The 15,979-nt window shown below is 40.7% G+C and overlaps 1 protein-coding gene across 5 annotated transcripts in view; it reads right to left on the minus strand.

Annotated features, from left to right (window-relative positions):
• The window catches only part of cadm4 (cell adhesion molecule 4), a 161,493-nt gene that overhangs the window by 38,085 nt on the left and 107,429 nt on the right, over positions 1-15,979 (minus strand). The window contains exon 1 of one of the 5 annotated variants that reach the window (XM_076890124.1): positions 5,549-5,843. The exons of 1 other annotated variant lie outside the window; for it this stretch is intronic. Coding sequence is in view for 3 of the 4 variants with exons in the window: in XM_004550944.6 (XP_004551001.1) it covers positions 3,484-3,580 (97 nt within the window). In the remaining variant the exon portion in view is untranslated. 3 more of the 5 variants (XM_004550944.6, XM_004550947.6, XM_004550946.6) reach the window with 3 other exon arrangements.

Genomic DNA, 15,979 nt, shown 5'->3' on the forward strand with positions numbered 1-15,979 from the left:
GAGTCTGCGAGGCAAGTCGGTTTCTACGGTATGTATGCAAATGAAGTGTGCAGTGTTTATATGCGTGAGTGTATATTTATGAGCATGTGTGTACGAACACTTGCTCTAGGTTAATCACAGAGTTTTGCAGCGTTCCGACTCTATGAAAAAGCTGACTTTGACGTTCTTCCACTCCAAACCTCCCACTGCAGACCCGCAACTCTCTCCCGTTCCCTCTCCCCTCTTTCTCTTCCCTGTCTAAAATTATCGCTTTATCTCACAGGGAGGCAGAACTCTGCCAATCAAATCCAGTTCCAAGAAAAAAAATTCTCCCTGTACATAAATAATACATAATCCTTTACAAATCTCGCTGTCGTCTCTCTCATTACCTTTGTTCAGTCCCTTTCTGAAGTCCTCTTTTCCCCTCCTAAGCTCACACTTTCTTCTCAGTTTTTGAGTGTACTACCCTGTCCCCGATTTTTTACTTCATCCACAGCTCATAATTCTCTCCTCCTGCTGTCTTCTTGTCTAATCTCATTCTCACATCTCCCTCTTTCCTCTTTTTATTTAAACCCAGAGTCTCTCCATCCATCTCCTCCCCACCTTTTGCCTTATCTAATCCCTGATTCTTCGTCATTCAGCGTTCCTTCTCCTTTCGGCCCATCTTCTTTCTCCTTCTCATCTCCCTTATCTTTTATTGCATCGTTCATCATGCATCTTCTTCATTAATGCTGTCCTAAAGGTCCCCTTTCCGCTTCTCTCCTGGGCCTCAGGAGAATTTTTGCAACTTTTTTCTCTTTAAATCTTCCCTGTTATCTCTGGTCTCTAAACTCTTTCTCCCTCTCTCTTTTTCTTTCTTCATGTAGTTTTTTTCCTGGCTTTGCAATAGTTTCATTCTGAACTCCAATATGCTTTCATTCCCCTTGCAATCTCTCTCATTCTTTCTCTTTTTGTGACTCAGTGGGAATCTTTTCCTGCCTCTCTGCTGGTTCCATCTCCACACTCTCCTTCCCTAAATGTGATTTGTTCTGCAGCTCAAGTCTGCAGCATAATCATGCTGTTTTTATAGTGTGCGGGGAGAGGGGAAGAGAAGGAGCAAGGGGAAGACAGAAAAAAGTGAGAGGAATGAATGGGACAAGAGGGCAAAACAAAAATAAGTGGAGCAAGAGACCGAATGTTTCAGTTTCCCCTCTTTCATCTTCTCTACTTTCTCTTCTCTTAATTACTTGTCATATAGCTCAGCCCTGTCCCTCTATCCTACCCTCTTTTTTCTGTGTTTTTCTTAATCTCTCTCTCTTTCTCTCTCTCCAGCAGAAACTTTAGACCTCATTTCATCCATCAACCAATGTTGTGCTATTAGAACTGCACTGCTAATCAGCAAATCAGCATAAAATTGTCTCTTTTCACTCTTGACCTCTCATTAGAAACATTTACTTTCATTTATTTACATATTTCAAATCCCGTTTTTAGCATTCTGATTTTGCTCCCTAGTCACACTGCCTCCATCCTCCATTGCACTGAAATCTTATTATTTTACTGCTCTCATCCCCCTTTTTTTCCTCACACCTCCTCTCCTCCTTTCAACACATTTCTCATTTTGACCTTTGCATCTTTAGGTCTCTCTAGCCCTTTAGCGTATTTCAATCACCTCATCCCTGCCTTGTCCCATACCTTCTTCATTCCTCCCCCACTGAATTGTATCTGTCTGAGCCCTCTCTGCTCCCCTTGTCCACCCATCCCATTACTCTTTTTGCTCCCTTATTCACCTCCTCTTATGCTTCACAAATTACCATCTCTTTCTCTCTTTTCTTTCCCCTCCTTTTCCCCACATTTTCTGACAGCCAAAGCTGGTTAGCTCCATCTACTCTGCAGCGTTTTACGGCCTGAGTCTGTCACAGTCCCAACAACCCTGCAACAATGGCCACCACACATACCCCAACAGCAGCTTAAAGGAAATTTACAAGGCTGTTACAACCACGGCAACTACACTGGAGATTCAACACAGCCAAAAGCACTGGTTTTAACACCCCTTCAAAATTTTCCTTTGGTGTGTGTATATTGGGAATATCATATGTGTGAAACTCATGGATGTGTATGTGTGGGAAATAGAATGCACTGATATGTGCATGTATTTAAAATCATGTGTGCGTACTCCTTTGAAATGGCGCATGCGAGAGAGTGTATGTGAATGCTCATTGAAGGCACAACTCGAAACTGCTTTGCTGGCTTGAAATTTAAACCCCGACTGCCAAAAGCTGACTGCCAACACAAAAACTCCTTCTCCATATAGATTATTCCCCACTTGTTACCCCAACCCAAGACCCCCTCTACATTCCATCATAGTACCATCACTATTAATGTCACTTCAAAAGTAATAGAATTTTTAAATGAAGGGAAAAGGATATTGTTTACTAGTGAGTAGCAGGGAAACAACATCTCCTCTGCTTTAAATTCATAATAATAATGACAGGAGGTATTAATAGCACAGCAGCAACTCTACTGCTGATCTCACTCCACTTCATCTACTGCTCTGGTTTGTGTTCAATCAATCATCTCTTGGCTTCAAATCTCAATCTCATGCAACTCTTTTTGAGGTCTTTTAGTGTCTTGTTTCATCTCTGTACCATCCGCTCCATCTCTGTCTTTCTTCCATACACACACAGAGTGCACTGTTCTCCATCTCTGTCTTTCCATTTCACTTTTTCTGCCTCTGCGGCTCCCTGCCTCCCTCACATACAGTACAAGTGTCTGTCTGGCCAAATCGTGTTTTCCTTGTGTCAGTCTGGCTCTCTCTCAATATTTGTCTCTTGCACTTCACTCTTGCACCATTCTCTCATACTCTGTGGGTCTAACGTTCTCACATTAGGTTCTTGAACCACACTCTTGCTTTCTCTATGTTTCATTTGCTTTCCTTAAGTCCTCAAGTTATTCCCTAGTCTCTTCATCTCATGGGGATACATGCTTGTCTTCATTTTGTCTCTCTTTAACCTTAGATGCAATTACCAAACTTAAATTAGGCTGAGCAGCAACATAATCAAAAGTACTGAGAAACCCCGACCCACAAGACCCAAAGGATCCAATGCTAACACCTACACGACACCTTCTCCATGTCCCAGTGGGTCAGAGTTGTTCTGGAAGCACAATGGGGTCGTACACAATATAGCTGCAATGTTGCATCTGATCAGTATAATTACCAGTACACTGAAAAATGATTTCATTGTGTGTTACTGTCCCTTGGTCAAATCTTGGAATTTTTAGTTTTTTGCACATTTGGACACCAAATACTTATGACTTATTCTTTTTATACAACATTTGGATGAATATCTGCAGGGAGTTAAAATGTAAATTACGCTGATGTATACTGTCTATACTAAGAGTGTTTACAAGTGAAAATGAAATGCTTGCTTCCTTGACTTACTTAGTGAGTAGCAGTAGAAACAACTGTGCGCATTTCATTTAACTAGTATGTGGGTGTGAGTTCATGTGAATAAGTGCAGGACTTACGAGTGATGCAGAGCAGGACCAGAACTAGGCTGCGCAGAGCAAGAGAGTAAGGAGCAGGAAGGAGGCGGCAGAGGACAGAGCTTCGGACAGGCCTCATTGTGTATTGAGAACTTGTGTTTGTATGTATAAATGCGCGCGTGTGTGTGTGTGTGTGTGTGTGGCTGTGACTGTTTGATCAATGGCTCCTTTGTGACCCTGCCTGCACTGCTACTGACAAACCAGTCCACACACACACATATATGCAATTGGATTTGTTCTCAAAAACAATGCCAACAAATGCACATGCTAACTGTTGTTGTATGAGGACAAACTGCTATACAGCATCCAAGCACATGCAAAGAAACTACCTTAGCAACAAAGCCACACAAGACTGACTTCTAGCAAGCGTTTGCACGCAACACACAAATGTTTTGCCAGAGCTCAGAGCAATTATAGAGCAAGCGATTTAGACACTATATCACAATGCACACAGAGAAAAGCTTACAGCAACAAAGTTCATTTGTTGACTATAGCTCCTTGTGTTCCTTAGACAGAATTTAGAATATGCATTGTTTTAATTCCATGTAATGCAGGAGATTTGCCACTGCAAAGTCCTACAGAGGCTCAGTTCAATTTAAAGAAAATGTAATTTTTTATTGTAGCGCTTTAAGTCTCCTGAGACCAAAGTCTGAGATTCTCAAAATCAATAAACTGAGAAAAACAATGCCAAACAGACCGTATACTAACAAGAGTATTCAGTAATGGCAGCTATGCAATTAACTGAATGAGGTACAGGTTAATTAATTCTTCAGCTGTATACTACAGCGTCACACTTGGAGCTTATAGCAGGGTCTGAGCAATAATGAGCCACACAGTTAACCACAACAACAAATAGGCAACCTGTCTCCATTGGGTCAAACCACACTTATTTAAGGGAAATAAACCATCAGTATTACAATATTTCAGTCAAATAAAGCACAAGAAACTGACATCCAAAGCAGGTCTGATTTTCTCTGCTGGTGTTGACAATATTACAACTTTCAAAATAGAACCATCTCCATTGCTATGCCCTTAAGGACAGAAGAATCTAGGGCAACAACGTTCATCCTCAAACAGATTGTATTTTAATGAGTTAGACAAGGTTTTCAGCACTTCTCACCCAACAAATCAGTAGGCAGAGAAGTCAATGTTCCTTAGAGCTAATACCAAACCATCCAGACCTCTTGAGAGACTGAGACACTATCTTACTGCAACTCATCTAGAGATAGCCATGGTTAAATAAAATCCATTGAGCTCGAGTGCAGCGCTGAAAAGACAGAGTGAAAGTGCTTGCCCTGTGTAGAAGAACGAACTTGCAAAGCACTAAACAAAACTGTTGTAAGATGCTTTACATTCAGATGCTACATATTTTGGTATGCTATATTACCCCGGAGACTTGCACGTGATCCTCACAAGAATTCTACCATTATTCGCTTGGATGCTAGAACTTTGCAGATGAGCTATCATGTACACACTGCAGCGCAAATGGACAGAGATTTTACACGGTAATTTTAGACTTCTCTGAATAATCACAGGTTATCGGACAGTTTAATCATGCAGCATCGGCATTCCTAACGCTTCCTTTCTAACGTGTTCCACTGGCTGCAGTCGGCGCCTGGGTGCACTCCAGTTACACTCTCGCTCAAACACACTGATCTCAAACCCTGCTGTGTTCAAGGTCCAGACACAGTTTCGCTGATTGTCAGGACCTGATGCCTTGTTGGTCTGTGTAAGTGTGTGGCTCTGGTGTGTTTGTGTGTGTGTAGTTGTGAGTGCTTAATGTGTGTGTGTTTGTAGTGTAGAGACAAAGCGCAGCGAGCTGCACCGCACACCTCACTGAGCACTATCTGATGGAATAAAGTGCGGGTGTCATCCTTAGATTACTACACACTGTCTGCTTTCTCTCTCACTCTCTGTGCTACTGCAAACACAATGAGCTCTAACGGCGATTGCTCTGACACTCCTGGCAAAGCTGAAAGCGGATCATCGCCAATCTTCCCTACAGCGCTGACTTCATTGGTCAACTGGCTGATGCTGAGAAAATTACTCTGTGTTGGTGTACACCAGCAGCTCGGGTCTGGCAGGTCTAAGGCCTTGCAGCACTCAGATGGAAACAAAGTCTATCCACTTGTTAAAACTGATCTCAAATCGTGCTTAGTTTATCCATTCTAGCGCCCGTTCTCTGTCCTCTTCTTTTAATCCTCTGGTCCGCAGAAGCTAGTTAGTTCCCACAACTTGTCCTCGTTTTGCTTCTTTCCTGTTGATCTATGAAAACTGTCATAATCCCAGCGTGCTATCACTGCTGATCAAATCCATCTGTCTGTTTTCTGTCGTTCACTTGCTTATATAAGCCTGGCCTCCCTCTCCTTGCTTAGACTCTGTGTGCGTGTGTCAGTGTGGGATCAGTGTCTGCATATTTGGCATACTATTTTGTGAAGGTTAGAGATGTCTGTGTGTGGATGGAAGCAGTGACAATGGATGCCTTTCAGGTCAACAAACAGTGGCAGTGTGTGTGCGTGTGTGAACTGTGCTTGACTGTTCTGTGTTGACTGAAGAAGAGTGTACATTTGGTTGACTGTTTAGCCCTTTCACTATCTACTAGCCATTAATTTATCCATGCAGCCACGAACAGAGGCATCATAGTGCCTCTTTATGTTAAATGGGCGTTTTTTATGGCTGCAGCGATGCACATGGCTGTCTGCTGACAAGAAGTGGGTACGTGTTTTTTGTCTTTGTAATTCAAACTGGATGCGGAGAAAGGAAAAATGAACATGACTATGAGTATATATGAGTTACGCTGATGCGAGTTTGGCCCATCAAAAAGTATCGGCTCCATATTTTTATACTGATGAAACAGAAATCATTGCTAACAGCTAGACCAACCTGACAGTAAATTTTGTTTCACCACATTGTGTATAATGAAATTCCTTTGTTCAAGCTCATGTACTATCATTACTGCTATTGGCAATAAAACCTGCAATACAAAGCCAATAGTGAAAGCTAACTGCAGCAGACTCTGCGTCTTTGACATTCATTGTCCTGTAAAAAGCGAAAAGCAACACAGCTTTGCTTTTATAATAGCACCTCTACTTGTTCTTAATCAACTAATCATAAACTATCGGTCCTAATGTGCCACAAGCTTTATTTACAAACATCTTAATGCATTTAATTTGAAACACGCTGTTCCCTATCATCAAGTCAAATAAAGTCAAATTTATTTATCAAGAGCTTTTATCAAAATAGGGTCATGGCAATGTACTTTATAGATTAACTAAGGACATAATTACAGACAAAAAGAACACATTGCAAATCATACCCACAACTGGTGAGTATGTGCGTATTTGTTTGTCTGCAAAGTCCCTGTGTGGGCAACCCCCTGATGGGTGTATTTGTTTTTGTCGCAGTGTGTGCGGAAGGAATGGAAGTAATGGCAAATTGTGTCCCCTATCCCCCTTCCTCTTTTTTTTTCCCTTTTTCCCCCTCTCTCTCATCCAAATCAAATTTTTAATGGGCTTCATTGGTGCCACCGTGGAATAAGTGTTGCCAAAGCACTTAAGGGGCTTAAGTCAGCAGCGTGCTGAAAATATTAAGCACTCAAACAGCCTTACAACTGCCTGCTTAAGTATGCCGAGGAGGTCGTGCCAGCATTTAATACCAATGGTATTAAAGCTCTCCGACAAGGGAGAGGAACAGAAATATAGATATATACAGTATGTACCACACCTGGGAACAGATGCAGCCTCACCGGAAGAATGGGAAGAGACTGTGAAGGCATGAGATGGACAAGTCATGAGGAGACAAGAGGGACGTAAAAGAGGAAAGATTAGCAGTGAGGTGAAGAAAACTGAATTTAATGACAAAGCAGGAAGCAGGTGAGTGAAAAGAAGTGGTGAGAAAAGGGAGGGAGAGAAGGAGAGGAAATAAAAAAAAATCAGTGTTGAGGAGGAGGGATGCAGGGGAATTGTGCCAAGGTGTGGGAGGTAAGGGTTGATGGGATAGCTGTGAACCAGCAGCAGAGGGCTAATGCAGAGATTCTATCGGGAGGCTTATCCGAGATTAAATTTCTCTTTGTCCTTAAGGCGCTTCTTGGGTAAGCGGAAGTGTCGAATTTATTTCTTATGTCTCCTTTGAGGTTGAGGCGAGTGGGTTTGGAACATATGAGTGTATGTGTGCGCCTAAGCACGAGGTGGTGATGTCTTCGTAGAGGTGGAGCATATGTATATGTGTCTATGTAAGCATGAAATTTGTAGGTTTATTAACTGTCAAAGTGAGGAGGAGGAGGAGGGGGTGTATTCCTGAAAGGTAAAATAAGTCAAATTAAGATTCAAGTAGGCTGTTAGTGTGGCAACAACACAGGCACGTGAATTTGTATGTTAAATTTGCATATTCAGAAACGTGTGAGTTTTCTTGCTTTATAGATTTTGTTTTATGAGCTGCTACAAAGCCCTAAACTACGAGAAAGTCACAAAAACCAAATGTTATCTGAACTGTCCTGATTGAGTAATATCCTCTGGGTTTTATTCAGTGTATGCAAAAAAATGAAAAAGAAATAAAAAAAAATCTATTTGCAGCTGCTGTTTGAGATACTACAAAATGAATAGGAATTTACAAGGAGAACATGAGAAATTCTAAATTGCAGGTCATGTATCTGTTTTTAAAAAAAAAAAAAAGGGAAAAAAAACTATTTTGACCGAGCTCTGAGTACATTCATATCGGGCCTGACAAGCTCAATCAGCCTCTCCCTGGCCCTCTGCTCTCTTTCTCCTCTCATCTTTCTGATTTCTTGTTTGGTTGACTTGGTGTTAATAGCTACCCTAGAGCCATGCACTAGCTAATCCAGCTGGGTTTGCTCTGAACTCTAATTAGAAAAGTCACAGCTCCTCAATCTATTTGACACTATCAGTGACTGCATTTTCTGGAGGCACAGCTCAGGTTACTTCCAGCTCACCTCACACTCCTGGGCAAAGGGATCAATATGGCCCGATCATTGGGGTGGCTTTCGAATGACACCAACAGCCTTTCTTTACACAATTTAGGATTAGAAAGTTTTGATTTTCTTTATTTTCACTGTTTGTTGACATTGGGGGCTGGCGAATAAATAAAAGTCAATGCTGCTCACAACACAACACGACAGGCTCATAAGAATGCAAAACCGATACTGGGGCTTGAATCACTGGCTGTCTGAAATGACGTAGTTTGCATGGAAATAGGTTATGTGTAAAGACTGCGCATTTTAGTTGATATTTTCTACCTAAAATGGTAAACCTCTCTACTTTTAAAAGCATTTATAGAGGCAGTATTCCTTCGGAGCCAATTTCACTGATGTTTCTGAGCACATTTATAGAGGAAGTAGCCTATTCAGATACTTCCTACTTGACACATTTGTCTATTCCGAGTAAATAAATAAAACACTGCTTTGTCATAGCTTTCTGCTTTGTGTATGTATAGTTAACCCTGAGATTAAACTCACTTTATGGTCGATAACAGTACTGGCAGTTTCTTTTCACTGATTTTATGAGTTGAGGGAAAGACATAACAGGGCTGAGGTAGACATATATAGACATCCTATTGTTATTTCTAGTCCCATTAAGCATTTACAATGCATCAACCGCGCATAAAATTGGCAATTTTAGCATACTTTTTTTCCACCATGGCAAATTTTAAGCCACAACACTCTCAAGTGTCACACTGCAAGAAACGAAGATAAAGAATTGTGTTGATGGCCCGGTGCTATTGTAGTGGAACAAGCCAGCTGAATGTTTTATTAGAAATATGCAGTCTTTGGTTAATTCACTGCAATTTATCTCCACAAAAAACTCTGGGGAATCTTGCATTTTAATTCATATTGTGAAGCTTTGCTTTATCATGATCGCTGAAAAAATGCATCTTTCCAAGCTTCAAGTTGCACTTGTATCCCAAGGACTGTCCAATCACCATCAGCATGTGGAACTACTGGTCAATAATACAGCTGCTGGTGTGATTTTGTTACCACAACAAGTAGAGTGTTTTCTTAAGCACGTACCAAATATTTTTGTGAATTCCTGTGAGCACTTTTTGTATACCAAAAACACCACAAGAAATGCTAAATACCTAGCGACACAGACAAAAACGATGTCTTGATTTTCCTCTTCTGCTTTTCCACAGTCCTGTGTTTGTTGACTTGAATAGTTTGTCAATGTGTTTTTTTAAGTGACAATTCTTTTTCGAACATTTTTCAAGGAAGCATTCCAAGATGACTCTGTGAAACAAATGATGTGGCACATTGGGATACTCTTAAATGATTTGGACAAAAGCTAGAAAACACCTCTCACATCAAGCACTCACACAAATGCTAAAAACTCACTTCTGTTATGACTCACTTCTCAAGGGGTGTCTATACAATAATAATAATAAAAAATGTGTGAAGAAGTGAATGAATTTGCTCTTCCAATTCAAGCACAGGATCAAGTTGAACATCTTAACATCCCCAGAGTCATCAAATGTCTCAGTACAAACAGTATAGTTCTTTCAAGTACTTTTCACATTTTGCAAAGTTACATAGCCTACATGGAAAATTATGTTGCAATAATTAAGTCAATTTATAAAAAGAAGTAAAGAAAACGCACATTTTGAACAAAGCTAAATTGCAAATGCAAAATATTTATATGGCATCATTCAGACCTATACTGTAGGTATAAAAATGTCCAGTATCACTCTGTTCCTTCTCCTTATGCCCTATTCATTTTTACATAACAAAATGCTATTTAAAAACTATTTTATGTTTGTTTTAGACACAAAAAGCACACGAGTAAAGGCAGCGTAAAGGCCTTGTTGAAAAGGAATACAAACCTGCTTCAGATCTATTCTCATTCCTGAAAATATTCAGTTAGTAGTATTCAGTTTAGCAAGCGTGCAGCATAGTTAGAGTTTGCAGGTTTGCTGAAGTGAATTTGGCAAAAATCGTGAATACTGGTGTCCAAGTCCTGTGCTTTGGATAAGAAAAACTTTCTTACACTGAGCTGTAAAAGAAAGTTGGATTTCATCAACTTGAAAGACTGCCAGTAACCATAATTTCAGCTTCAGTTACTTCTCCTATTAAACATAGCTGGCAAACCAATAATCAGTCCAAATGGTATATTTTAGAAGACCGCATTGCATTGTACCAAAGCATCCTGGTATTTGACAAGAGTTACAGTGCCTGTAAGTAATGTCTGCAAACCCAATGACATTTAGTAAAGATTAGCTTTAGTTGCATACTTGCAAGTTGTTAACCTGGAATCATGCAGGTCATGTAAGAAGACCCCATAGACCTTGTTAGTGCAGATAAAATATGTAACACTAGCAGTCACAAAAAAAAGCATGAGGAATCAAGGTAGCTGCGGGGTTTCTCATTTGCGCAGATAAAGAGAAGGTGTAGAGCAAAGTGTAAAGCATGTTGACCAGCAAGGTTGGGATCTTTTTAATACAAGCCTGGCACTTTCTGTAAATCTCCTCCAGACCCTTGCCATTGTCATGCATGTAAAAAGATACACAGTTTAAGTTTAACAAGTCATTACACGCACATTTTATGCATGACCATAAGAGCCCTACTGTGGCGCTACAGAATGCTAAGCTCAGTTATCTCTCATTGAGTAAGATAAATGCAAACATTGTTACCTGCCAACTCTAAAACGTACTCTCTGAGCTGTTCTCTGAACAAGTGTCGCTATGAGTCACATGCTACGCTGCTACCTGCTGGGAGTAACACTCATTATCCATGTGGCATTGTACCTCCCAGTGACAGGGTACAACTCCCCGCTCACTGTTTTCTCTGCTGCATTGCATGTGTCAGTCTCTTTTCTTTGTGTCCCCACTGCATGTGCTAACATTTGTGCGTTATGTATTTGGAACCCTCCTTTGTTCCCTGATATGTACATGTGTGACAAATGGCTGTCAGTGACTGCATGTGTATGCACCAGCTCACTATCTTGCCCTTTACTTTGCAGGTATGTTCATATGATGTGATACTGATGTTGATATCAGCCTGTCAAGGCTGCAGCTTATGATGTTTCATTTTTATTCACTCTGCAGAGGCTTTGTATATTTTAGTGTGAATGTGTAGCTGTAAACAGGGTCTGGTACAGGTTAGCTGTGTGCTGTCGTGGCATAGTGTATGTGATTAGAATTGAGCAGCGATGGGCCAGCTCGCTGGGGAGTGCCCTGCCAACAGCTTTGCCCCCATTCCGCCAATTCACTAACGCCTAACAAAGGGATAATTTCTCCCTTGCATGATATAATCTTTCCTTTCACCCGCTGCCTCAGTGGAACCATTTGTGGCTTTTTATCACATTTCTCTTTCTATCCCTTCATTTTCTCTGTCTCTCTTACTGTTGTGTCTGTTGCTTTTTCCACCCGCTCCTCACTCGTATGTCTCTCGCTCCCGCCTTGCTTGCCCTCTCTTCCTCTGTTACGTTTTTCCAATCCTTTTCTTGCTCGACTCTTCTCTCACTATGACCTTACAGCAGGTCTTTGCACTGGAGTCACTCTTACTCTTTCCCCCTTTCGCTCTCTCTCCCTCTTTCTCTTCGTCTCTCTGGAGGAAAATCACAAACTCATCAGTTTGCCGGCTCTGTTCCTGACGAGCAGGCTCGCAAGGAGAATATTAACGAAGCTCCGCAGCCAATTAACACCTAAAGCACATAACAACCTTTTATGCCAGCAGATGCACATGTACGCAGATGCACATGCACACAAACACATATATTCACGATGCAAGAAGCACACAGTGCTGCATGCAAACAGTAGCAGGAAAATGCATACCCTGGATGCCACACACACAATTCTGCCTAAATACAATCATTGCTCCCTAAGAGGTGCACACAAACACAAAATCAAACCAAGACTTCAAGTCAAAGATACACATGCTCATGCACGCAAACATGCAAGACACTAATAGATTGCACTGATGAGCGTGGATGTAGATGGAGAAAGACATTTATAGCAGCAAGGGTGAGTAATACAGTCGGAAAGGATATACAAAAACAAAAACAGAGGGGAAAGAAAGCAGAGTGTGTGAGGGAGGAGAAAGACAGAACTGTGGAGTGTGAAAAGAAGGCATAAAAACAGAGGGAAAAATCAGTCATAGAAGGTTAATGTGGCTTGGCTGCTCCTGACATAGTTCATTTGAAGGGTTTAATATTGGGTTGGTGCACAACGCGATGCATAAAACATGGTAGTAGAAGGGGCATTAGCAGTGAACCTTTGCACACACACACAGACTTTCGGACACATGTGGGGCAGTATCCTCGTATGCATAAAACATGGTGAGAGACGGTGGGAGCAGGGGGCGTGAGGGAGATAGGAAGAACAAGTGTGAATGGACAAAAAGCGTATGTTAATGACCCGGATAACGAAAGGCGGCCGCGAGGGGTGGAGAGTCAGAGGGAGAGAGGGCTGAGAGTGAGTTTGATAAAAGTAATGGTGAAGGGAATGGGAGAGCGAGAGAGAGACTTTCCTCACGGCCTGCTGCTTTTGGATCGAACAGCGTGCAAATGAAAAATGGAGATGAAATAATTAGACAGGCTGACTAGAAGCGCTCATCTAAATATGTAAATGCACTTAATTTTACTTTGATTTGCTCTAGTGCTTCCCTATCACTCTCCCACTTTCTTCTTTCCATTCTTTCCCCGTCATGCATTTTCATTCCACTCCTTCATGATTTTGCATCTTCTTTCCCAGCCTCTCTCTGTCTTTCTGTAACGTTTCCTCTTCTTCCTGGTTTTTCCTTCTTCTCTGTTTTATCTCCCTGCATTAAAGTTATAATATATACAAGTACATACACTGAATCATTCACAGTTTTAGGAACTTTCGGCGTTGTATTTGTCAGCAAAATTGTTTTTAATTAGTTAATTTATGCCTCTATGCTTCTTTGATGGGGTGTGGATGTGTGTGCATGCTTGTACTTGCAGCATGTTTAATTGTGTCCAAGCATCACTCCTCCAGGGCCATGCTGATATTCCAGATTTTAAGTTTAAAATTTTTCAGTTTGCCTCTGTCTGGGTTCCCTGTGTGAACTCGGATTTCATCCAGTCCCAGTGTATAATTGTGCTACCTCCAAAATTGAAGTTCTGTCTGACTACAACTTCAGCCAGGAGTGTACTGTTTCACAGTTGCTCAGGAGAGAAGGGATGATTACAGAGATTAACTCCTTCAGCTTACAATATGGGTGAGTATCATGTTAAGTCAACCTGAGTGTCTGTATTACAGGAGATTTAAGTCACAATATGGGAGTCAAACAAGCAGGCTAAGAGGCAGATTGCAGTTCATTATATCTATTGTATGTTGTTTTGAACCTTCTTTTAAAGCTAGCTATGCAGTTCACATCTGTGTTTCTTGAAGTCCAATAAATACAGCAAGATTTCACAGATGCTGTTATAATTAAATACATTGTGCATAATTTCCTATTTGCTTGTAAACAAAAACTTGATAAAAAAACACAGTAGAATAAAAAAAACGTCTTTCCTTTCGTATTTGCCAAGAAGTTTAATAATTGCCTTTTTATGTGTATTTTGACTGAGCGCGTTATTAAATTAGCATACACTGCTTTTGTGCTGTCACTTGTATTTGCTGAAGTTTGTCTTGAAACAATGATCTCAAATTAAATGAGACCATGGTACCTGAAAGAAGAAAGGAAAAATTAGAATGTGAGCGAGTTTGTATGTGTGTGTATCTGATGTGTGGATTAAAGATGATAAGAGTCACTACGGAAAAAGCCAGCTGTCCTTCTTAATGACAATCTGTCAGAGCTCTGTCCCAAGTACTCCTCCTCCTTCATCACTCTGTAGTGTATTCCTCCAACCCCTTTCCTCTCCTCTTTGAGCAGGCTTGTACCAAACATCCCTCACTGGGACACTCACTTACTGCTCCTACAAGGTGACTCTGACAGCAGTCCTTCTGGTTTCACTTCTAAGAGTTTCCTTTCCTTCACATTTCTCTCCCTCATACTAATTTTCTTCACACACACTTTTCAAAGTTAGAAAAATAGCATTTGTCATGTTGTGAGATTTGATTTCTGCAAATCAGAATATCTGGTTTGATCTATTATACATAGTGTACGTGTTATAAACAATTAAGAACTGGTGTTTTATACTGTTGTTTTATAAAGACTTTTTATGTTTTTGAGAGCCTAAAAGTATGTTTAAATGCAGAAAATTGAATTGAATTGACTGACTCTTTCACGAAAATCACCAAATGACGATTAATGACTCAGTCACACACAAGCAAGAATAGGATGGCAACCTCCTTCTGAATGGGGAAAATTGATGGCTGCCTAGTCATTGCACTGAATTCTTTTGCAATTAGTAAATGATTGCAACTAGTTAGCAGCCTCAACTTTTGGGGCCCCCAGAAGTGCAACACTCTGAGCCTCTGGGTGATTACAAGGTGACTGCACAGGTCACCTGCTGGGAATCAATAGTCTCCAAACAGGTCCGACTCAGACAGACTGGCAGAAGTTTTATTCTAATTTATAAATACAGACAGATTGCCCACACATTGCAATCAGTCTGAGTTAGTCTGCGCCAATAAACGTAACTCATCCACAACCCATCCTTCTGCAACAGGGGGACTCAACTCATCTCATTGCCAACTGGCTGTATTTTGGTTATATTCGTATGTAAAAGCAAGTTTTCCCAGCACCTTTGTCATTTTGCAGTTAAATTGCGCCCCTGCAGTAACTATGTCACTATTTGTGGAGAGATTTCTGAATTTCTGTTTGAAATCTATGAGGTTCGGGCTGGACTCTGAATGTGAGTAGTTAATGTGAACTTCTGACTATGTAGATGGCAGCAGATGGCAACAGAATTGTAATTTTCACCAATTTATTACAGTTAATCGCTATATTATCACAAACAGATTAGATTTAATTGCCAACTTGAACCCATTCAATCACAAACTGATAGCAGACTGATAGCAGACTGACTCCATCTTAATGCAGTTTTATTGCCGTCTTGATGCACCAAAGTCACTTTGAAGATGGCAGCCCACTGCGAGTAGTCACCACTTGGAAACAGCGATTTCAAAGGCATTGTAACTGCTGTTTTCCCTAGAGTGACAGTGACATAATAGATTTCAACCTGTTTATATGCATTTCATAACTTTTTTTCTGCTTCTTTATTACCTTGAACAGCACTTTGGATTGCTTTTGTATAAGGTTTTACATCCTCCCACATTAAACTACCCACAGTTAAATGACTGTGTCAGACAAATGAAGATCAATGCAGACAAATTACTATCTCTCCAATTGTGACACATGACAAGGCTACTAATTGTGTTTTAAGAGCCAATGGTTGATAAATGGATTATAGTAATGATTACTGATGTAAAAATAAAGTATGATTTATTGGAACAGAAATTTATGATGTTTCGACAGACTATAACTTCTTTTCCATTTGCCCATCCACTGTCTGTCTATCTGTCACAGCTGACTCCAGTATAAAACTTGAACGGCCTTATGGGTTTG

Source organism: Maylandia zebra, linkage group LG11 (genome assembly GCF_041146795.1).
Source record: "Maylandia zebra isolate NMK-2024a linkage group LG11, Mzebra_GT3a, whole genome shotgun sequence".
NCBI classification, from domain to species: Eukaryota; Metazoa; Chordata; class Actinopteri; order Cichliformes; family Cichlidae; genus Maylandia; species Maylandia zebra.